This window comes from Xiphophorus couchianus, chromosome 3 (assembly GCF_001444195.1).
Source record: "Xiphophorus couchianus chromosome 3, X_couchianus-1.0, whole genome shotgun sequence".
NCBI classification, from domain to species: domain Eukaryota; kingdom Metazoa; phylum Chordata; class Actinopteri; order Cyprinodontiformes; family Poeciliidae; genus Xiphophorus; species Xiphophorus couchianus.
The window spans coordinates 6,200,704-6,226,101 of record NC_040230.1 but is presented as its reverse complement, the minus strand read 5'-3'; the positions used below and the strand labels follow the sequence as shown (position 1 = coordinate 6,226,101).

Here is a 25,398-nt window from a genome sequence, read left to right as displayed (position 1 = left end):
CAAAAAGTGTGATGTTTCTTTCCAGTACAAGGGAACTTCTTCGACTTTAACGTCAAACCCGATGGCTAAGTCGCTGATATGCAGAGTGCCGAGCAGCGTGGAGGGAATCAACCACGAGCTGGAAAACGTTTTCATCCGAGACGACTGGGAGCACGGCCTGCAGGTACAGCATCTGGCTGCGATATGTAATTATTTACTGCCCACTGCTTGTTATACCTCAATGAAGTTCTGTAAAGTTTATTATCTGACTAATTTAGTTCAGTCATTAAATAAGGAATGCTCACAATGCATCTCCTACAAAACAAAAATACTGCAAATGGCATTTTGAGACCACTTTTAGGACCTGAATCATGAGGGGAAAACTCATAAAGTTGTGATTCAATCCTGCATCTGCACTTTGTTTTTGTCCTTTTCTACAAACTGTTATGAACCCGACAGGAAATGTCCAATTTGAAAGACATTTAGTCCACAACCACACCAGAGATGGGTATGTTTGTAAGGACGTCTGGAGAAAAGGGCGTGTGCAGCGGCGTCGCCGTCTTGGGTTATAAAATTTTTTCACCATGTTGTGACAGTTTGTTATATGACAAAATGTTTTGCAAAAACATCGATCTCTTCCACCTCCTTCCTGAGCTGCTATTGGTGTCTGGAGAAATGCACCAAAAACAACCAATCAGAGCCAGAAGGAGGGTCTCAGCGCTGTCAATCAGCCTCTTGTACTCACTGCTAAATGTGGTAATGTTGGAGAAACAACTTTCCGTTTATTCGCCGTCATCTGTAGCCATGCTAACTAGCTTTAGCATTCATAACAGGAGAGGAGAAACAGATGGGCATGAGCAACACCACAATGAGAGTGATTGACAGCGCTAAAACTGACAAGCAGTTAGATTTTTTTTCACGGATTATCTGTCTGTTATCTCTTTTATATTTTATATAAAAGTTACATACTGCAGCTTTAAGTGGAGTTGTGTCATAATCTGGCAGTTCCTTGAGCTTCCAACAGTCAGTAAGGGATGGAAGTGAAGTTCTGCAAAGATTACTTATTTATTATAAAGCCTTAAAGTTGTACATAAACAGCTGGATACCTTTTGTTCTTCTACTGTTTTAAAATGTCTACAAAAAACATAGTTTAATCTCAATTAATTGCTTCAACTATCACTTTTTCCTTGGTTCCATTTGACTTAATGAAGTTTTCTTCATCCAACATTAAAATTGGTCTGATCTGAAATATTAAAGTGTGATTTAAAAAAAAAAAAAAAAGCAAAAACAGAAGAAATCTATAATACTTTTTCACACCATTGTGCATGTAAATTCAGTCGTACACATACCGATCTCTGCTCTGCATTTGTTCCGTTTGTCAATTATTAATTTGGTAATTAAATGTGTATACGTTTTGTCATGGACCTCAGAAGAAATCATCTCCATTTTGCATTTTACGAAAGTAATTATTGCATAAACTAAACATTTAAGAGCCTTTTTAATGGCTTCACTAAAAAAAAGACATGGAACTACTATTAAACTTGTTAGTTATGCTTAGGATTCGTTAAATTTGTGCAAAACCAAGCTTGTAAAGTCAGTTTCTGCATATATTTGTACAGCGTGAGAGTCCACTTGTTTAGAAGCCTGTAAATCCGCCCTGATATGAGGTTGTAAACCTTGGCAGGGCTGCGATGCTCCACACCCACATGGCTTAAACACACAAACAAACACATGCTAACCTGCAGATTTACAGCTTGCTGTGCACTCTGCCTTCCTTCTGTTCGCTCTTTTCAGTCAGCTGAGCCAAAGCTCAACACAATTCACATCACGCTGTTCGCAAGAACCATCTGGTGTGCCTTTTGCTTCTGCAGTTGCCCTTTAGATAAACACATCACAGGGCTTTTAGTTGGAGATGTTTTAAGATTTTGGGCATTTTAGATGGCACTTTGAGTTTAATGTGACGTCATCCGAAGAGAGAGACGTTTCACTGAAAGTCCCTCCATCTGTTGGCATCGGTACTCGAAGAACTCAAGTCCAATTGAGAAAGTTCTCTCTCCTCTGACAGTCCGACCACATTCACAAACTTTAACAGATGATTTCTAACCTGGGATGTCCATTGATGATTTATTAGATAAAAATTTGTTCCAACTTCAAATTGATAAATTAAAGATCTGCCCCGCTTTATCCTTTTGTGTGGCCCTCTAGACTTTAAATTACATCAATAAGTCCCTCCAGTTTCACAGATCTACAAAATTCACACAAAATCAACAGATCCCCACATTTTATCAGATTTTCACCGCAGATTTTTCTCAACATTGGCTAAAAAGAATGCCTGCTGCCTTAGGTTGCATTCACCCCAAACGCGTTTCACACGTCGGGTGCGTCAGGTTTACATTTAAAGTCTATGTGGACTTTGAAAGGGCCCTTTGCAGGGTCCAAAAGTTCCGGCGCGTTTGGAGCTTTTGATGTGTCAGATGCATCCAACAAATAGGCCGGCAATGAAAAACAACAGCTAGAGCGATTTTGGCTCGTCTTGCACGCCTCAATACGCCTCCACATAGACTGAATGTAAACCAGAAGCGTTTGGTGTAAACACACCATCAGCCTTACTTGGTGTCAAGTTATCGTCTCTGATCAATACGCCGATTAATTAAAAAGTCACATTTAATATCATACATTTGCGCAAAGATCATAAAAGTTCCTTACAAATATTTCTAAATTAGCGCCTCAAAATTCATGATTTTGATTGCAAAAAACCCCACAAAAACAATCGCAAAATGGACTGACCTTTGTCAGTCCATTTTGTTTATTTTAAGAATCGCTTACTGAATGCTGAAACAAACAGCTATTTATTGAAATTTTAACACTTTAATGGGTTTTGTCAATACATTCTGGCACAACCGGACCTTTAAGAACATTCAGATTTTACACTATTAGTGTTGTAGTGTGGCCGCCGGCCAGCAGGTGGCGCCGCTGGTCTTCCCTAAGCCGGAGCCTTTGACTCAGAAACAAAGATGGCGGCCGCATCGATCCAGACTTAGTCCGATTTGGAATGTAAAATTCACTTTATGTCGTTCTGTTTTGAAATATAAACATTAGAAAAGCTCCTTAGGTTTTAAAGGCGCTTCATTCAGCCGACTTGTGTGGCGGAGTAGCTTTAGCTTCCCATCCAAAAGTCACTGATGTGCTACGAAGGCGATAGAAAAGCAAAGAGGATACAAGACTTCACGTAGTGAAGTTTTAACTTTCCTTTAAGAGCAACAAGACGGTTCTTATGTCTGTTCATGGGAAATTAAGCGTTTCACAAATGTAATTTTCATTTTTAAATGTTTCTATTCTGCAATCTTATACGTCTTGTTTGTTATATTTTATATATATGTCTAAGTTTAATCGTGAGGAAACCACAGTTTTCTATTTATTCAGTGAGTATTGAACATAACTAACACAAAATAATGTTACATTTTAATGATTTTTTTTAAATTCTGCCCTTTATTTAACACTTCCTGTTATGGAAAGATGGTCGACCCTCTGTATAAAAGAGAAAACTAATTTCTAAGAAAATGACCGTTTTGCAATTAATCTTTAGTCGATCAAACTCTAGATTAACCCAATAATCGATCATTTGCATCACTATTTTTGTACCACCTCATTTCCTCACAGGCCATGGAGGCGGTGGATGGCCGCCGCCCGCCCTTCCCTCCGAACCGCTACAGCAGCAGTAGCGGTGACACCCGGGACACGGACACACAGGCCCCGTCCAGCGGCGAATCGAGCCCGTCGCCCCGACCCAGCAGCTCCGACCACCTTCACTCCCATGACGGAAGTCCCTGTTCTGCTGAGGAAATCGATAAAGGTTTGTCCTGATGGTAGTTTGTTGTATTATTGTTCTAAAATAAAGTCGTCCAATTTTATTTATTTATTTTTTGGAAGGAAAGGGATGTTATTTATCATAGATTCAGCGAGTAAATAGGATTTTGCACGTTTGCTATATTAAAAGAAAGTTGTCTAGTTTTCAAATTCTTTTAGAATAAAATTGGGTCTGTTTCTTTCAAAACACTTGCTAATATTTAGCCAAATTCAATAAATTAAATAAAAGCTTATTCCTTTGCAGCAAAGTCGGCTTTTTAGTCAAAGACTAAATGTCCAGAGATAAACCTGTTGGCTATAAAATGATGAATACTTTATGCTGTACTTAACGTTTTCCGTTGTAAGAAAATGACGTTGGTGATAATTTAACCCTCATTAAAACTTGTATTACTGTTGATCTGCAGTTGGGGGCCACAAATGGCCTCAGGCAGCACTTTGAACACCCCTGCACTACATGCAACACATAGGAGTGCATGAATTATGAAGTCTGTGTTTGTATTTCATAAGACGGCTAGTTAAGACCAAGACACCAGACTGTGATCGATTATCGTGCGATTAATTGGTTTATTGCGTATCGGGACAGGCCTGCTCACCATTCGTTACTTTGTTTTTCTCTGTTTTCAGACAGCGGGTGCAGCTCTCCTCTTCCCAAGTTCGCCACTTCGCCCAAACCAAACAACAGCTACATGTTCAAACGGGAACCTCCAGAGGGATGTGAGAGGGTCAAAGTGTTTGATGAGCTGGTGTAAGTGCCATCATGATGCATTTACATTATTACATAGTTTTAACATGTATTTTTTTTTTAAACCTCATTCTGAAGGTGTGGCAGCTTTCATTTTGTCATGGCATTGCGCCACAATTACTTGTAGGAGAAACAGGATAACATAAGACATTTTCCCAAGTTACAAGTGAAATAATATATATAATATAATATACTCCAGTTAATGATTAATTGATTACTAAATTAGTTGCCAATTATTTCAATAATTGATTAATTATGATTAATTCGATTAATTGTTAGTCGTTTGTTAATTGCAGAAAAACTAAAATATTCCCACATTTCTTTTATAAAAAAACAAAATTGCTGTGAACAAAATGGAGGCCATCGTAATTTAAGAGTAACTTCTGTCCTTTTCAGATCGGGCAAATCCAAAGGCTTCCCTCTGTTCTCGTGCCCTGACAAAAACAAGGTGAACTTCATCCCCAGAGGCTCGGCCTTCTGCCCCGTCAAACTCCTCTGCTCCTCCCTGTTCTCCCCAATCAGCCCCAGCTTTCACGCCAACAGCGGCCTCACAACTCAGGTGACCCCGACTCAGCCCGCAGCGCCAGCAGCTACGTTTTTGTCGTCCGCAGACCTGAGGGGCGGCGGCGGCCTGAGTGCCGAGTCAGGAGACGGCTCAGCACATGTAGTCCTCACCAGCTGGTCCTCAGGTATTCATGACCAAACCACCTACAAATAAAACCACCTACAAATAGCCTGGTGGTTTGGCTTAAAAACAAAAAGGAAAAAAAATGACAACAAAAAAATTGCACTCTGATAATCCTAACATTAGCCAGCAGGGGGCGCCCTCGGCGTGGAAATGGATTCCTGTTTGAGGATAATACTTGATGTTTGGGCATTGTTGCTGACCGCTCTCCTCCCATCACTAACCTAACCCACCATCGTCACATATAGCAGGAAATCGTTTGCTTATCCTGCAATAAATAGAACTGAATAATTAAATTATATGTAGCGTTGGCAGTCTTATCAAGATAAAATAAATACAAATTTTAAAAAGAAAAAAAATCCAGAATTGTAACCATGCAATATCAGCAGAAACTGCATTGTGTTCATGTTATTGTCCAGCTGTTCAGTGTTGAAGCTAAAACACAAATGGGATTTCTTATAATTTACCCCATTTTGGCTCTAAAGGGCACAAGGCATTTTTATTGTTATTGTTATTATTTCTGACATATATGTTTGAATGTACTTGTTGCGTTTTGTTAATGAGAAGCAGCAGTACTTGTTGAATGCAGTTGCAGGTTTTCTTCAGGCCAGGCCTGAACCTGTACACAGTGTGATTACCATGGCAACAGGACGAGCTAAGCACAAAATGCAAAAATACGAGCTGTTTAATGAGTGACCAAGTAAACACAAAGCACACGACTTTCCTATCGCCTTCTTATTGGCTCAACCGACTGTTAGCAGTAACTCAGGTTGTTTAGAAGCGAATGGTGGGGCTGTGCTGCCATTCCTCAGCGTTTATAGTGATTTTCTCACAAGGAGATTTTTTTTCCAAAATGTCCTCTTTTGTTTTTCATTCCCAGGAAACGCAGGTTTAATTTTTTAGGTTTTGACATTGAAACCAGTTCCAGGTGTCTACGACACATTCCACAACGAGCTGCATAAGTTACTTTAATTCACAAGCTGTTTTGATTTGGCATGAGAATTTTGCAGCTACGTAACAATTATATTAAACACAAACCAAAGCAAACTACAAAACGGCACAGAGACCGTCATATTCGAGATATCAGGGCATTTTTTTGTGCCAGAATGTTTGTGTGTTTTTCATTTTTGTAAAGTGATTCAGTGTCATATGAGGCTCTGGGTCTATTTGCCCCTTTCAGGACCGGTATCCCCACTTTATACCTGTAAATAAGCTGCTGTTTTATCTATTTCAGTGGTCAAAATCGATAAAAATGGGAAATAAAAACACAAAAAAGCTGAAAGAGTCTGGCAGCTATTCAAAATCTGAAATAACTGAAGGCAAAGTTTCCTGTTTGGATGCAAAAAGTTTTATAAAGGGGTTTATTGAGTGAGGAGGGAGATTGGAAAAATGTTTTCTGATGGTAGCAGAATGGAGAAAGAGGATGATATCTGTCCAATATAACAATGAGATGGAAAAAAAATCAAACCAGGGAAAAAAATGTACATTTAAAGGGCAAAAATCCCCCCTGCCAAAAAAACATGTCAGCAGAATAGAATACTTTACTTTATATTTTTAAGCTATAAAGTGAAGTTCTTACATTTCTTTACATAATGAGTTTGTATTTTACCAATAAGGGGAACGTTTTAGATCAGATCACCACAAACTGACATGTGGGCCAAAAGTTTACTTGCCAGCATCATTTTGTAACCAAGAGAAATTATTCATGGTAGATCCCAAATTTTACAAGGATTTTGCTTGTTTGCTGTATTAAAAAAAACAATTCTCAGTTATAACAGGATTTTCTTTTTAAATGCTTGCTATATTTTGCCATGTTTAATGAGTTAAAAAAGCTGATTTTGGTACATTAAAGTTGGCTTTTCCGTTAAAATAAAGTGTATGAATAAATGTGATTTTAATATTACAAAAGCTTTGTAAAACTTTGTGGCATATTTATTTTCTATTGTAAGAAAATTAAATCAGCAATAATTTTATCTTGATTTGAAATAAAATGTCTCCATCGGATCAAATTTGGGTACAAAGGGCCACAAATGGCCCCCGCCCCGCACTTTGGACACCCCTGGTAGATGGACATTGTAATTTCTGCTCCTGTTTATGGATAGTATTGATTTCTATCCATGAAATAACTGCAACCAAAATAATTTATATTAGGTGAGCACATATGCAGGTCTCTCTTTTTAATCGTGTTCTGGCTGCTTTTAGGTTAATCTGCCACTCAAACTCTAGAAAATCTAGTTTTCTGACTCTAAAACATCACTGAAGCTAAAGCTGTGCATGTGGTGGATCAGAGAGAATTTAAAATGCATAGAAAAGAAAAACAAATGTTGCTAAATATTGATGAAAAAAACTGTATTTTTTACCAAAAAGGCTCAAAAAAACAGCTGCAATCTATTGATTTCCTGCTTCAGTTATAGATTTCCCAGCTGATCTTGTTAGGAAAAGAGCTAATTTAATCTTTTTGTGTTCTCCACAGGTAAGCACACATCTACCCAACATATTTATATAGAAAATGTTTTTCTTTAAGAAAACAATCAATTCTCAGTTTACAGTTGCCTTCCTGTTGTAGACGGCTTCAATCAAAATTCTTTACCTGCTTTATTATTTAATCTAAACACTGATTGTGATTTATTTGTAGCATTCTTTCAAGATTTTTTGGTTTTCTAGCTTTAAATAAATCCTGTTGGGTCAAAATTGACAGATTTGACCTTGACTGATCTTCTGAGGGTTGATGAAGTTTATTAGAATAAAAACATTTCCTTACATTAGGCTATCAGGGGATTATTAGAAATAAAAAAAGGGGGCAAAAATGACCAGCTCAACATAAAACCATTGCTGCATAATTTGAGAAACACACAAACTTTTCTTTTTTTTTGTAAACCCAAGCTTAAGCACTTAATTGGAAAGGAAAAGATAATCACTGTTCTGTGCTGTATTCCAGTTTGTTACTTAAAACAATCAGAAGAATGTGCAATGGATTTTTATTTAGCAGAAAAACGACACTAGTTTGTTTTATAGTTTGGGCTCCATAAAGGAAAACGCTCATGTAACGTCTGATATTACTGCTGAGTTCTCAGCACGTTTCAGAGATATTAAAGCATAAACGTTGCAGTTCATATGCTGATGACACCCTGTTGAGATTTATCTAAATAATGACCGATTCCTCAAAAATGAAATCTGTTCTGCAACTTCAGAATCTTCGACCGTATCCATTCAGTATGCCGAACGTTTAAAGAAGTAGTTGCCGTTGTTGGCGATGATGATGAATCTTCTGTGTTTTATATGTTTTTGTGTAGATCTTGTTTTTTTCAATAAAGGAAACAGAAAAGCCTTTTTGAATTGATATGTCTTCTCTTTTTAAAGGGCGTAGAGACACACATGGACAAACATCAGCATTCGGTAACATCTCACATGTAGAGGCTGAGGTAAAGTTAAGGCTCTTCATAAAGTCGATATGATGATGGAAAATTAAAACAACGTGTAGCTTCAAGAGTCACAACGAGTCTCATCTGTAAATATCTTAGGGCTGGTGTGTCAAACTTGAGGCTTGGGGGGCAAATCCGGCCCACCGTAGCTTTTTATGTGGGCCTCTTGACAAACGAATTTTACAGATTTTAATTTAAAAACCGCTTTGATTTGATTGACATAATATTTGAGCACTAAACATATCCTAAAGTTTCTATCAGTCCCTGCAGTTTTTTGCGATTGAACAATTTCCACAAATCAACAGATCCCCGCATCTTTTCATGGTAATGCATAATTATTAGTTTAATGCTAATTTTGTGCGAAAATGTTCAGAAACATTTAAGTGCATAGCTGTGTTTCCATTTACCTTATAACTGCGCAAACTGACATTTTGGTAATATTTTCTTAATGGATACAAGCAAATTTAGAAAAATCCTGCTTTTTTTTTTTAATATGTTTTTGAGCTTTAGGATGAGGTGGTTTTTTTTGCAAAACTGCAATGGAAACAATTTTTCACATCACGTCACATGATCAAAAACAGGATGTTACCACTGGTGGAAACCATGAAGGAGAAGACGACAGGAAGTAGTTGGAGAACCGTGGCGGTGCATGTTTTTTAACGCCTTATCGCGTAAACAAACTTATTTCTGTGTGATTTCAATTGCATTTCTTATATAATGAAAATTATAAAATTGTGGATCTCAACTTTGGCCGATTACAAAGATTTGCCAACATTTGTAATTGCAACTCCCACCTGCAGGTGGCAGTATTTTTCACTTCTACTACACTGCTGCCTCAGCTTTAAGTCACATTTACCATCATACAGAAGCTCAAATATCACAAAATCCATGAAAATATTTCTAAATTAACATCACAAAATCTGTGATTACAAAAAAAACTCACAAAAACAATATCAAAATCCTGAAGGGACTGATCAGTGTGAATATTTTGACAGTTTTATTCTGCCACAACCGGCTCTTGAAATCATTCACTGTTTTGATATGGCCCACAATGAGAATGAGTTTGACACGGCAGTCTTAAGACATTCCTCCTCATATATATCTTGTTGATGCAGCATTTTCATCAACGTTAGTAAATAGTGTCTTATTCTGTTTTATTGGCTCAAAAAATAAAATTAAAGCTGAATATTGCCCAAAAGGAGCAGCCCTGGAAAATATATACGTCTAAAGACTTTGGAAAAAGAAATAAAGCAGTGATGACCAACAGTATAACTAGCGACAGCATGCAGTAATGAGTTTATGCAACTACTGAGGGAATCTCTTCAAATAAAGCAAACAGTTTAAACACCAACTGGATGTCTTATAAAAACTCACAGTGCAAAACCATTAAGTTGTGTTGATTGAAAGCTTGAACTGTGAGTGGAAGAAACGTCTGCTTTCTACGACTCTTAACAGGTTCTTAAATTCAAGTTTACAAAACAAAAATTTAAGCTGAAAAATAACAGATGTGCATTTTGCATCTGACAGCAACACGAGTCGCTGTTTTGATTAATAAAATCCCTTGTGAAACTTAAATTATCTGAATATTTTTTAAATTAAACACTTTCTAAATATTTCACCAAGTTTAAATCTAGATTAAAATCTCCAAACAATTGCTAAAGTTAAACTTTTGTAATAATGGTTATAAAGAATCAAAATACCAACTTTTTGTGACCAGTTTCTAACTTTTGCAGCTGTAAAATACAGCAGAGTTTGGATGAAAGCTGGATTTTCTCACTTCTTTTTGCTAAAATTTTCAGTAGGTGAGTCTTTTTTTAAAATTATTTTTATTTTTTACATTTTTCCACCTTTAGATGACAATATTCCCTAATCAAATCAACACTTTGCTTTTATTTGTTGAAAGTTATACAAATTAAAACACAAATTAATGTTTAAAAGTTGCACTATATAATTTCAAAATTTTAATTGGATTACTGAAACATTGACTGTTTAATTGAAGAATAATTGCAGAATTTCATCTATAGTTAAGAGTTATGACAACAGCAATGGAGGGTTAATTTTTATGGGGAATATTCCTCAAGACAATCCCTGTGTTTCCATTACAAATGTGTGCAAAACTTTTATATTTTGCTAATATAAAAACACAATTTTGCAATTTCTATTAAATAAGAAATGCAATTAAATCATGTGTGAATAAGTTTGTTCACACAATAAGTCATTTAAGTAAATGCTCTGCCATCTTCCTCATATTGCTTCCTTTCTTCTTCTTTGTGGTTTCTACCAGTAGTAACATCCAATTGTTGATTATTTGACTTGTGCATAATGCAAAAAACAATATTTCAAATTTAGTTTTGAATAATAAACCAATTTCAAACCACCTAACATCAAAGCTTTTTATCAAAAAACTATTTTTTTTCTAAATTGGCGTGTGTCCATTAAGAGAATTTATTTTCAAAATGTTAAATTACACAATTATATAGTTAATGAAAACGCAGCTATTACTACAACAAATTTGGTACATTACGTTTTGTTATAATTTAATGTGATTGATTTTATATATGGTAACTTGTTCTGACTTGATTGTTGTGTGTTAGTTTCTTTTGGCGTTTGGAAGAAGTTTAGAAATCCAGTCTTCCAGCCTCTGACCACTGATTATCATCATACTGGAAACAGTTTGCAGCTGAAACCAAAACAAATGGATGTAGTTTTTAAATGTGTCACGTTGCTCAGGAAGAATTATGCATTGTGAAGCTCGTTTTCTCTGCTGGCTGCTCCGATTGCATCTGGGTTGGAGAGAGGGTCCAGGTCCGCGAACAGGTTGAACCACGCTGACAGATCTTTGGATGGTCCGCTTGTTTCTACACAGCAGGAAAACAAAACATGCGAGTCATAAAATGAAAATCTAAACTTGCTTTGTTTCTCAAAGTGTCGAAATTCAGTGCTACTACGGATGCAAGTTATCGGTTAATGAGTTAATCTAAAGTTGATTATTAGTCATTTTCTTAAAATTCTTAGTTTTCGTTTGTAACACGAGAACCGACCGTTTTTCCATAACATGAAGGACTAAATTTTTCATATGATGCATTTTAAAAAATCCTTAAATTTTTTACATTATTTTATGTCCACTGAAGTAAATACTGACTCAATAAACAGAAAATTCTGGTCTTAAACTTACTTATATAACATAACAAAACCTATTAGGTTGCTGAATAGAAAAATAAAAACACGAAAAGAATAAAATATGACACACTTAATTTCCCATTCAGAAGTACCGTCGGTTGTTGCTCTTGAAGGAAAGGTAAACCTTTCGCTCCATGAAGCGCTTTAACTCGCTACAGCCTAAAAAATCAACCGTACTTATTGCCGCCATGTTTTTCTTCCTCGTTGTATAATTCTCCGTCATGAAGCTCGACTGAATGAGCGACATTCAGACAATAACTGAAGGAGCTTGTTGAGTGTTTATATTTCAAAATATAAAGTGGATTTTACATTCCATAACGAACTCTGGACCGTTTCTCTTAACCGTTCTGTTACGGCACCGCCGCCATCTTAAATTTCTGTATCAACCACGCCGCTTAAGAATGACAAGCAGCGCTCTCTGTTGGATGGCGGCGAAACTACAACTCTAAAAGAAGTTCTAATCGGACGCTATTAGTTAATCAATTAGAACAAATTTTAATCAAATATACCATTAATCCACTTGCATCCATTAGTCCTACCTTTCACCGCTGGCTTTACGGGGTTCTGTCCAGATCCAGGTGATAAGTCTGGCTGTGGGACGATCCCGGTCCAGTCTGATTCACAAATAAAATAAGACAACTCAAAGAGAAATCATTCCACACATCTGATAAATGTCTGAAAAGTTTCCTTATCAGCTCTTAAATGTTGTTTTAGGCACGTTTATGTTTCCAGGAAATAGATTATGTAGGAATATTTCATTGAGAAATGTGAATGTTGCTTGTTTTGTTTGCATTTATTAATTTGGCACTAATTATCCAGAGGAGGGATGGACAATATTACAACAGGGTTACTAAGAAAGAAAAAAAAAAGTGCGATAATAAGCTTGTGTAAGTATAAAGTCAAAGAATAAAGACATAATATAAATTCTAGTCTCATTATGTCAACTTTACTCTCGTAATATTATGACTATTCTCATATGTTACAACTTTGTTCTCTTAATTTAGTTTTATTTTCCATTTCTTAGTATAGGCCCAAATACAGGTGCATTAGCTTTGATGTATTTTATTAGGATCTTTTTGTGAGACAGACTTCCACAAAGTACAGTATATAACTTTTAATTATTCCACAAGTTTTAAGTTTGAAGGAAAACAAACTGCACAATCAGAGGTTTGGTTGTTTTCTGACCTGAGGCAGAAGACTTGTTCAAGCTTTGGTCCAAAAGCTGTGACGGCAAAAAGAACGAGTGTTCCTGCTGCTGGGTGTCGGGCGGCCCGGCGCTCGCCTCCGTGTCTCCAGACCCTTTGGTCCATTCCTGGGAAAAATCGTCCACAAACAAACCGCCCAGGATTTCATTGAGCAGAGCCAGACTGTCCTCCTCACCATCCAACTCTGAGAAAGGAGAAAGCAATCTTTTTAATCTTATCAGCTTAATTACTAGTTCAGAGATGGGTAGTAACTAGTTACATTTACTTTGGGCAAAAATATACTAATAGGAGTATTACACTTTACTTTTACTGGAGTAGCTTTATTATTAAGTTACTCTTTCTGGAGTAAAATATCTGGATACTCTACCAATAAATAAAGAACAAGCTATTGTTCAAAAAATTAACCAGGCACAAGATCTGTTTCTATTGACCATATAATTGAGCAATTTGACATTTCAGAAATAAATTTGATTAATAGAAACACGCTAATTAATTTTTTGATGAAAAGGTGGTTGTTTTTTTTAGCCATATAGAAATTTATTTATTTTGCAAAACTGCAGTGGAAACAATTTTTTTTGCATCACACGAGTCACATGATCAAAAATCGGATGCAACAATTGGCACAACCCCGCAGAAGACAGGAAGTTTTTAACGGTACGATATGTTTTTTAAAAACTTATCGCATGAACAAACATATTCACGTGTGATTTTAATTGTGTTTCTAAAACACAAAAAAATAGCTAACATTTGTAATGGAAACACAGCTACAGACGCTCAGTTTTTATTAATGTTTCATAGGTTTTATATTGAAAGAAAATGGTTTGGGAAAATATTTTTATCAGATATTTTCATTCTGATCTTTAAAATACAAACATTTCTCACATAACTTTATATTTTGGTCCATTTTGATGATGTAATTTTTAAATATTATATTGTTTACTTGATTAGCCTTTTTACCAAATACTTTTTTGCTGGATGGCTGAATTGTTTTCATTTGAGTAAAAGTATGCTGAAATAGTGCTATTCTTAAGTATAAGCAGCTTTCCCCTGCTGTAGTTGATAATTTCATTTTTTCTTTTTACAGTATATAAAATATACTAGCAAGGTTAATAGTTTACTTTATTTGTAAAGCATAAAAATGACATTCTGATGACAAAAACACCCGAGTTTGCTGTCAAAATGTAATATATTCTGCTTTCTGAACCACATATCGTTGATACAAATGCAATTATTATTTTATTGCATTATTATATGTGTTTACACTAATAATCAGAGCATTGAAGAGTTAAGTTTCTCACCATTTTATGCTAATTTATTATTGATACTCAATCAACTCTTATTATTAAGGCAACGTCTATAAAATAGAAGCATATATTAGTAATTGGTGATGCAACAACATCAAAAAAATGTAAAAATTAAAAAGCAAGAGTATTGAACATATTTTACCTTCTCTCAAATTTTCACTTTTTTCTTCATGTCCTAATGAGATTAGTCTGTAAAATTAAGAAGCAGAATATCAGAGTAATTTGCACATACAAAGGAAGAGCTTTGGTATCTATTTAAACACATTTGTTGACAACATCAATAAAGAAGCATAAAAATAACAGAAACATTTTATCTTCAATCTGCACACCAGTAAAGTGTCACATTTATAGTTGCTCCGGTCAAACAGGAAGTGATTAATAAATTCCTAGAAATTCAGTTCATTTAAAGAAATTTTTAGATGTACTAATATTGGTGCCACATCTGAATATGTAAAAACAGTTTTTGTTAGCATGTTTTCCCCCTTTCTCCCCTGAAGTGTGATCAAAAGTAAAAACTAAATGGAAAACTTGCTGGTCATTAGTTGTCCCATTTCTTCTCTCCTCTGTTTCCCTTTCCAAAGTTTTCTTCTCCATCGTTTTGTCCATGGAATCCTGTAAACAATAACCCAACTTATCATGTTCTTTATTTTTTGCCTGTAATTCTTTTCCTCATGGAAAAACGCTCTGACCTTCACTGTGGAAACCTCATTATGCTGGCAGCCCTTAAAGCTCTCGTGTATGGCCGCCATGGTGTGAGACGTTTTCCCCCAGAAGTGCAAAAGAGTCGTCTGAAACACAGATAATTTCTGTTTAATTCAATTTCCCATTGGTTTTCTGATTAGAGCTCAATAGAGGAGATGAACCTGGTATGTGGACAGAATGTGTGAGAGGAGGTTGCAGCGGCTCGCCCCCAGCAGGTCAACCTTCTGGCAGACGTCGTTCTTTAACTTGTCGAAGCTGCTTTTAGTCGTCCGAACCTGAGCCTGAACCTAAGATTTAATTAAAAAGGAGAAATAAACAAGTTGAACTGGGCAAAGTGCTGACTGGTTGTGGTTTTTGGGCGAGTTCTGCCCTCTAGTGGCGCATAAAAACAGAATCTGAAACTTGTTTCTTTACAAGATGAGTTGAAAACATCTGATAGAGGACATGAGAGATGAAGTTTTGTTCAGCTCATCTACTGTATGCAAAGTTTTCAATTTTGGGAGTCAACTCTGCGATAGCGCATTAGGGCCATTGTTGGTAGAAAAGAAGAGGAGTAAATTTCCACCAAATAAAACTCAGAAATTTTTGGATTAATATCAGAAATTTTCTAGAAAAAAAAACAAGGAAAGTCGAAAATGTGCTTAAAAAAACGTACATTTTGAGATTATTCTCAAAAATTTAATTCGAAAAGCATTTCTAGGTTTCAAAAGACAGAATCTCAGAAATTTTCATGTTTCTTTTCATTAGAATTTCTGAGATTAATCAAAAATGTCAAAGTTTTTTTTAGCAAATTTTAAACTTTTTAAGTTCATCTCAAGATTTGTACAATGGCTGCTAGAAAAGACAAGTTATTTTAAGAAACTACTTGCTGCATTCTTGTTGACTGTGCAGGAGGCTCTACTAATGCTTTTCAGTATTGTATGGTTGTACAATTGTGCATCTGTTTGCAGTGATTTTCACGTGTGATTGTAAACACTGAGTTGGGGGCGTGGCCAACAACTGGTTATTTAGATTTAAAGTGACAATAGACCTAAATTAATATAGACAGAACTGACCAGACTAAAATCTCTTATGCAAAAAATGTAATGATCATGTTCTGTAAGGCCCATAGGCCAATCGTAAAAGCAGCCAAAGACTCATAGAAAGCCTGGATATCCATTGGTCACACCACTCCACAATCCGTTAGATATTGCTAATTACTGCGAACTAGTTGATATTTAGAATATTTAGTGGTGAACTCCCATCTGTTATTTCCGTAGACCTTTCTATGTGGAGGACAAACCTTGCGAAATTTCTCCATCTGTTTGTGCGTGTCTGGATCGAGCTCCTGAGAGACGTCCTTCATCCAAAGCAAAGCTCCGCGGTACTCGGTCCGGGACTGCTCCATCCGATTCACCGTCAGCCACGTGTCAGAGATGGCCCGGTAACGGAAAGTCTCGATCTCCTGGTACAGACGGCACAGAGGTTTCCTCAGAGCCAGCCTAGAAGAAGAAGAAGAGCTGTCCTCAAAATCAAGCCTCCAAAAGTCTATAATCCAAGAACTATGTTTATTTTACAATATCATGAACGTTGTGACACTGATTGGCTTTTTGAGGTCTGTTAGAGGGATTTTAACATGTTAGGCCCCTGATAATTTAGCATATTACTTTAAAAATCATTCTAATGTGGATACAAGCATAAAAAATTGCATGCTCACTCTCAGGTTTTTCCCATTAGCCACTTGAAGTTCAGGATGACGGCCATTTCTCAAGATGGCCACCATTTTTGAGCTTATTAAACCAATTATTGCCAAAAAATGTTACCCACTGCCATATGTTTTGGACTTTGTTCCTTTTTGTACAAATTTAAAGTGATAATACGAAGCAAAATCAGACACCAAACTGAAACTGAGGACTCGCCGTTTGCAGGTCTCACACCAGTTGTCAATTGATTGGTTGACAAGCAATCACCAATAATCTAGTTGGTGATTTTACTGCAAAAATAAATACATTTTACATGACAATTGTGGTGGCCATCTTGAACATTTTTTTTTATTTTTCAGTGGCTAACTCAATTTCTTTTTTTTTGGTCCTTGTGAACAGCTGCGCCATGTTAGGCTCTTTTATCTTTATGTGAATGATTTTGTGGAAATTTTATATCCCTAAATCTAATGATCCAGGAAGGGATTTATGTGGGTATAATGTCAGAATATGAGATGGCTACCTCTGCTGGGAGGAGAAGCAGAGAGCTTTCCCTGTCGCCTGCATGATCTTCCCAGCCCGGCTTTTATCCTGCGACCCCTGGAAGCGAAGGAAACGACCCAGCTCGTTTTCCTCCTGAGAGAGGACTGAGAAGTAAAGATGAAAAATGTTGTTTTAGGAAAATAAAATACTGATTCTCATCTGATTCCCAGTCTTTGCTATTAAAACCAGCCACTAAAACCTTAATAAGCCAACATATAAAGAGTTTTAAAGAGGAACAAAAGTAATCCAGATGACCAAATTTAATACAAACTAAATGTTTAAAAGTAGGCATTAGTCAACAGAGTTGTAACTACTTATATTTACTTTCAGGAGTATTTTTATTATGCTTTACTTTTTACCTTTGCTTGACTAATTTTACTATGAAGTATTGCTACTTCTGAGTAAACGTTCTGGTACTTTATTCACTGTGAGTAACTTCACTAAATGAAGAACAAACATGTTTTAACCAATCATTCACCAAACACAGACAAACATCTGCAGTTTTTGTTAAAGTTTCATAAGTTCTTTACTGAAAGAAACTGATTTGAAAAAAAAAATACATATTGCCATATTTTATTATTTAGCTAAGTGATTTTAACTTTGGTTCTTAAAATACTAGCATTTTCACATAACTTTATATTCTGGTATGTCTGACATAATTTTTAGATGTTAAATTATTGATGTTTTGATCAGTTACTCAGTACTTGGTGAAAAGATACTTGAGTAGCCTTTTTACCAAATTACTTGAGGTAATTTCTTGGAAATGCTACTTACTTTCACTAGAGTAAAAAATGTATTGAAGTATTTCTATTCCTTTTGTTCCTGTTGCTCACTTACTGGTATTTTGAACAGTAATATACCCCGGTTGACTGGCTCAGTTTCATCAATCTGATATTTCTGAGTTTTCTGGACTTACAACAGATCCTCCTCTGGTACTGCTCAATGACCTTTAGCAGCTCCATGCATGTTCTCTGGATGGAGTGGAAGACCTGCCGATGAGATTTAAAAAACATGAACATTTTTACGTACATAACTAAATAGTAATGGTAACTAAATAGTCATTTCTGTGAAAGTATGATTGATGCTTCAGCACTGTTTAATACTTTAGTTCAGTAGTTTATTAGGTGGATATCTAGAACAAAGTGATCATTATAAGCCAGGAAAGACTAAAGTGTTTTTCCACAAACAAGAGATGTGATATTAGTAATGAAACTAAATAGTAATGAAATGCATAGTTCCAACCAGAAGTGGTCAGCACCATCTTGGTAGACAAGTGACTCAAGTGTTTTTTACTCTTACTTGAGTCATTTCTTTGAGTAAAAGTACTACTTGAGTAAAAGTAGAAGTAGTGCTACTATTACTTGAGTAACATTTTCAGATACTTTACCCACCTGTGCACACGTTTGTTGTTGTTGTTGTTTAATTATTATTACGGTATTAGAAAACAAAGAACAACAAGTGTACAAAGAACAGTATACAATGAAATATTAGTAACATCAGCAGGCGTTGTAACATCGTGTAATTGAAGTTAGATAAAACACTGAGTGGTTTAATTGCCTTACACTTTTTTTTGAAAGACATAGTAACTAAAAGTAGTTAAATAGTCAGAAAGCAAGGGATTTTTCTACTGAATTTACACTTGTGAATGAAAAACTTGGCTAAACATACAATCAGTGGACCTAGCTGTATAAACGTAGGCTACATGCCAGCCTTAGCTTATAGCAGCTAAAAGCTACATTAGCTAAGCTAATTTTGCTAGTTCGGCAGTGAGTACTACAGTAAATGTCATTCATATTTATCTTCGTATTACAAAGAGGTGGGTAGAGTGCTCAATTAATGTAATCGAGTAACAGTTGTATTAATATTGTTTATGAGTAAGATAAGAACGAGGCGAGAGCTAGTTTTAAGATTGCGGCTAGTTCACTGTTGTCATAGCAACTGCCATGGCTGCTACGGTGACCTCCAAGATGTTGTCAGCGGCAAAGTTACCGGAAGTGTGACGTCACGTGATAACTAAAAGTTTAAAGCTGTGAGAAAAAAGCTGTTGCCTCGCCTCCAGCTTGGCGTCCAGGTCCGCGTCTGACGCCACCACGTGTTCATCCTCTTTCTTCCCGGTGACTTTGATCAGCGTCTGCTTGGTTTTCCAGAACTTCTTCTGGAACTTGTTCACCACCGATGAGTCTCGGTTCTGGATGAAGCGGTCCAGGTATTCTCCAGAGGAGCCGCTACGAAGAGAGGAGGACTGGATCAGTGCTACAGCTGGTGTTAGAACCCATTAAATACTGAGGAATACTCACAAATGTTTGCCCTCCATTTTTTAAGAAGACCTGGGGAAGAAATGAAAGTATGAAGACACACTGGAACAATTGTAGAAAAAAAGGACTAAATTTTCACCCAAAAATTCAGATTAATCTCAGAAATTTCCCAGAAACAAATGAAAATTTCTGAGCTTGAAAAGTTGAACGTTCACTAGAAAAAAATTAGAAAGTTTGAGACTGATCTCAAAAATTTTCTAGAAAAAAATCAGAAATTTCTGAGACTGAAGAGGTGAAAATCTGCTACAAAAAAATTCAAATTAATCTAAAAATTTGTGACTTTTGAAATTCAAAATTATCCAAGTTTTTGCTAGAAAATTACTGATATTTATCTAAAAAATTCCTTGTTTTTTTTTCTTGCATATTTTTGACGTATATTTAAAATTTAAACTTAATTTACGTTTATAGAAGTAAATTTATTAGCTTTTTGGACCTTTCACAATGACTCTCAATAACATTAAAAATAACCAGCTTTTGTTTATAAACTTAAATAAGAAACTCAGATTTTTAAAACTGATTTTAAGTTTTTTTTCTATATGCATTACATTTCTACATGGAATGACACTAAAAGTCCCAGTACTTTTAGTGCAGACCTGCTCCTTATCAGGTTGGATTTTTAAAAATATTTTTTACATCTTCTTTTTGCTAAATTGTGTCTATCTTTATTTTAATTCCTAAAAATGGAAATAAAATGGTGGTTACAAATTACAACAAATTTTCTAAGTAGATATTTTCAAAATGTCAGAAGATATTTGTTTTTTTAAACACCTTTTATTTGGCTAGCCTGACAATAAAATAACTCTTTAGATTGGAAACGGTGCAGATATAGACTATACGTATGCCACATATAGTATATATAGCCTATATATTTTCATTATTTAAATGCATTTATTTAAATTATTTAAATAAAGCATTTATTTAAATGCATAATGCATTTAAATATTAATATAAGATATTAACTACTCAATACCCATCAATCTATTTTTCTATTATTTGGAAAAACTGTGAGATGGAGGAAGTTTTGTGATTCTCATTCAAGCCTGTTTTGGATTTTATTTTATTTATACTCGCTATATTTAAAAATACTCTGAACAAAAAAAGACTAGATCAGATCTGTGTAATATATTTAAGTAAAGGGAAGCTTTTCTGTAAATATATATATTATTACACTACCATAAATGTTTAGATATTGGTTTAAAAATGGCGCCCCCTTCCGGGCTTCCCTCCTGCGCGAGGAGCGTCATCTGCAGCTCGCGCGTCACGACTCCTGTTAATGAGATGGGTTTCACCAAACCGTCCGTCGTTAAGCCTCAGTACCGAACTGAGTCACCTTTAAAAACTACATTTATTTGTTTCTTTATCATCAGTGATCGTAAAATGTCTTAATTGGGAATATTTTTTATAAAATAAACAGACTCATTATGCGGAAGCCCAGCGGCGCTTCTGTGTCTCTGAATTATCCATGAGCATCACGTCGAAACGAGTTGCGATCAGAGACAAAGTAACAACATAAACCTCACTTACCTGAGCGAAAAAGGCAGCATGCAGAAACGGCACGTCGCATCTCTTCTATCGATGCATAAATAGCAGCAGCAGCAGCAGCGATGCCGGGATTTCAGGCCCGGGTTTATTCTGTGAATTTGTACACACAGCTGCTCATTGTCCGTCTGCACGAAACCAGCTGACGTCAATCAGAGCGCACTCCCCTCCTCTTCATAGAGCAGACACAAACATCCCCGCATCCTGCATCCACTCTGCACACCGCAGCGCACAATTCAGGAGTGTTTGTCTGGCGCAAACATGGCAACACGCCCCATTGAGCGGATTTATGTAGATGGTTGTGCACTATTAGCGGAGGAAAACGGATAATAGAAGGTCTCCAGACTAAATAACTATTTGAAAAAAAATATAAAATATACTGCAGTATACTTTATGCTTACATGAAAATGAATTTAGATTCTTATTAACAGTTTATTAATACGTTTTAGCTTCAAATTAAATAATAAATTATATTATATTTTACATGTTTTTCCTCCGGTTTCCTTCTGTACTTTTATGCAAGTAATTAAGTCCAACACCTGCACAAAGCTTCAATGAAAATTTGCGTGTTTTTACTTAACAGTAGTTTTGAAATTGACTGAAGAAATCAGAAAATGTGCAAAATATTAACAAAAGTGGGAAATGGGGAGAAAACTACGAAATGAATCAAAAAATGGGAGAGAAATATTTCAAGATTTCATTACTTACTTTTAAAAATTGATTTCTTTTTACAATTTGTATTCTCATTTCAGTTGTACACCCACCTATACATTCAGAGAATACCTGCTGTCTAATTTAACTGCGTTAATTAAGACTACATCTGCGCATGCGCTTCTTTCCCCACGACATTTTGATCCTCTCAAAAGACGGAAAAAACAACAGGTGGGAGTTTTTAAAGGTTTATATTCTCTATTTTAATGATAGACATGCATTTTAAAAATAAAATAAAATTTAAAATGGTTTAATCTGAATTGGATCGTGCCAAGTTAACTGTATCGCCGGAACAAATTGAACCGAGGACAAGTGATTAAATAAAACCTAACGCTAATAAAGTTCTGCTGATTTTAGTCATTAAGTGCATTAAGAATAATGTTTTGCGCTAAATAACTCTACTGAACAATTTACTGAGCTCTATTGCGCATGTTTTATTTTACAAAATCAAACAGCTTTATGGAAACACTACTCTGTATTCAAGCTTCTTTCAAAGGTGTGTAGAAATATTGACTTTTTTTTAAAGTTATGGTGTGTAGGACAGGTCCATACCTTGTGGTTTTATTAGACAAATGAAATAGCTTTATTTTATACCTCCACCGTGTATCTTTTCTGTATTTCTCTTACAATTCTCATCTGCTCTGAGTTTCCTGTCTGCAAAGAGAAGCTGGTTACCTCTCTGAAGGTAAAGCACAGTTTTAAAAATTCTAGTTTTTACATATAAAGGGTTTCCACAGTTTATTGTATGATCACATTAAGGCTCTTTTACCCATTTAAAAAATATATTTTTTTACACATTTTCTGTCACTTCTACACAGTTCTGTCTACAAGAAAGACGTTTTGTTGTTTGGAAAGAAGCGCCACTCCATTACTGATGTTAATGTAATGTGTTACATCTTAGCATGCTAACAGGCTAGATAACTGTGCATGCTAACAGAATCAATAGCCTGTCTATAATTAGCCCAGTTAATATTGGGCTAATTATAGTCTATTATATAGGGACAGGCGGCCCAAGCCTCCATGGGGCCCTAAGCAAAATGTGGTTTTGGGGCCCTCTAGTTCTGCTAACATTGTGGACTGGCTGCAATCAGCAGCCCGATCATTAATAAACTAATAAACAGGTCAGCCCTTAGTTTTTGGATTAATCAATTAGTAATTTGACAGCAAAAGGTGTTTTTGTTTTCTCTTTGGTTGTAGTAAAGTTTTTTCTATGTTGACAGTATAAAAATATGTGATGAAAGAAAATGTGGCCTTCATGAACATTGCTGTTTGCTGCCAGATTTTCTCCAGAATCCGTCCTTAGTGACAGTGACGTCTCACTAAAGGGTATGTGAAACATTAGCCTCCATAATTATCTCCATACATTTTCCAGCGTGGTTCAGCTGAAAGCTTCTGTCTGCTCTACAGATAATGTTGTAATGTCCCAGAGTGGGCAAAGGAATCAATCCAGTCATTTGAAATCAAATAAATGCTTGTATAAGTAAAGTGAAAGGAGCAATCAGTATATGGCCATTGATTTATTTTTTCCTCTAGAAAAGTAGAATAATAGCACTATGATGTATGGAAACAAAATGAATCAAGCTTTTAAATTAGATTTTACTTCTTACCACAACTCTGCATTTACAGTTTAAACGTCTACTCTTACAAAAATAATAGGTTTTCATGTATCGCTTTTATAAGCTTTGTTACCCATGGAATATCTTTTAGAAATATGATTTAAAACATATTTAAATCCAGAAAGAGTAATAGAGAGGGGGAAAATAACCACTTTTATAAATTCAGAGTGGGGTGAACAAGTGTGACAAACAAACCAAAGTTTTCATTGCCACCACCAGGACCAGACTTAAAACATGCTCAGAGTGGCAGTAGCCCAGGGCTCAGAGTTTTGGGGGGAAGCCCAACCAAAAAAATTTGATGTGCATTGTTGATGTTTACCAATCATTTGAAAGCTTTACTTCATATTATAATGCTTTCAAAATCATACCTTGATTTTTGCCTTAATTCTTTCATTCATGATTGAGAAATCCTTAAATCTCCATGGCAACCATTCAGCTGTTCAAAACGCCTGGTTGGATCTAGCTCAGCCTTCGTGGCGCAGTTCCTCTTCTGAGCTGCAGTTTCCAAACCTCTGAGCTTTCTCCTCACAGAGCAGTCATTCTCTACGACTCCCCCACTCTGCTCCTTCAGACTAGCCAGCAGCAATCAGCAAACACCTGGTTGAACTGAGGATCTGCTGAGGTCATTATAGGAGCCACTAGTAAAAATGTTGTTAGAAGGTTGATAGAGGAGTGCTGTTGTGATGACTTCCTAAAAGCGTAGTTTCAGAAAAATCCGGAGTTTTTAAAGTGACAGAGGCCCAATTTCAATGCGTATAATTACAAAGTGTAATTTCTTTTAAGTGATATTTGACATATATAGTGTTTTTATAACAACTGAAGGTCACCTAGTTACCTGATTGTGCCATTTTATATCACAATGTGCGTGGAAACCATAAAACTTCCCCTTTAAAATATTGTATTTTTATCAATTTAAACACAATAATATATGTAATATTTGAAAATTATCACAGTTTTGGGGCCAACGTAGAGTCATCTGCCAGACATTTTAAACCAACAATCCTTTAGTTTGTGCCTGTAAATGTGCAACACTACTTTATAATGTTCTGTAATTTGCATAAATTATAGGGAACCAAAACCGGCTCCTGCCCAGGGCTCTTATTCTCCTGAATGCGGCCCTGGCCACCACACATAATGTGGACGATGGTGAGGGAAGTAAAGAAATATCCTAAACTCGGAAAAAAACATATTGCGAACCTGAATGTGTGAGCGTTGCAAAACACAAAATTCACACATTTTATGACTGGAAGATATAAAATGTAAGAAGGTAACAAAGGTTGTAAAATTCACTAGAAAATCAGTAGCAGCAAATTATCCATTAAAAAACCTCACTAGATTTTCTTTTCCACGCCTCAATCAGACCTCAACCGAGGTGCAGTTCTGTTTCTGACCAAAAGATGGCAGTGTAGCACAAAGGAAGTGGGAAAACACCTTTAATAGTCCTCTCTCTGGTGTTTGGGGCCCCAAGCTTTCATCTGTTGGCTTCAATTTATTTCATCACAGTATACTGCAGCTGATCTAATGGCATGTACATTTTGTTGTCACCTAAAGGGGAATTTCTTGTCAAGCTCCCAAATTGATGTACCTGTTTGTAGCCTTGGACAGTATTTGTGCTGCAGAGTCTTGAGGAGTGTGTGAGCAGCATACAGCTCTCTGAGCAGTTACCGTGAGGTACATTTAAACAGCAGGTTATGGATTTATAGTTGGAAAGTGAGCTCTGTGTAAAGCTTTGCAGACTTAATTTGATTATCACTGAGGTAATGTTGAACCCTTTGATCCTTCAGCCGCCGAAGGTCACGTCATGTACAATGCAGCTTGTTTTCATCCGCTGCGCTCTCAGAAAACACGTCGTTGTTGGAGTGTTTTGCATCTTTAATTTCAAAATATCTCCTGATTTGCTGCAGGAAGT

At 36.0% G+C, this 25,398-nt stretch overlaps 2 protein-coding genes across 2 annotated transcripts in view; one reads left to right on the top strand and one right to left on the bottom strand.

The window, feature by feature from the left end:
• LOC114141463 (glucocorticoid-induced transcript 1 protein) overlaps positions 1-8,601 on the top strand; it is a 33,206-nt gene extending 24,605 nt beyond the window's left edge. The window contains 4 exon segments of the mRNA XM_075410488.1: positions 26-163; positions 3,640-3,832; positions 4,471-4,591; positions 4,985-8,601. Coding sequence (XP_075266603.1) covers positions 26-163; positions 3,640-3,832; positions 4,471-4,591; positions 4,985-5,306 — 774 coding nt within the window. The 3' untranslated portion in view covers positions 5,307-8,601.
• Positions 8,602-11,120: 2,519 nt separating this feature from the next.
• Positions 11,121-21,435, bottom strand: ica1 (islet cell autoantigen 1). The gene is made up of 13 exons (XM_028012033.1): positions 21,148-21,435; positions 19,606-19,635; positions 19,362-19,533; positions 18,225-18,297; positions 17,289-17,412; positions 16,369-16,567; positions 15,248-15,373; positions 15,074-15,172; positions 14,917-14,996; positions 14,527-14,573; positions 13,061-13,264; positions 12,415-12,489; positions 11,121-11,553 (listed from the first exon to the last, which is right to left on the bottom strand). The coding sequence occupies exons 2-13, from the start codon at positions 19,620-19,622 to the stop codon at positions 11,432-11,434; spliced, it is 1,338 nt and encodes a 445-aa protein (XP_027867834.1). The 5' UTR covers positions 19,623-19,635; positions 21,148-21,435; the 3' UTR covers positions 11,121-11,431.
• Between the last annotated feature and the right edge of the window lie 3,963 nt (positions 21,436-25,398).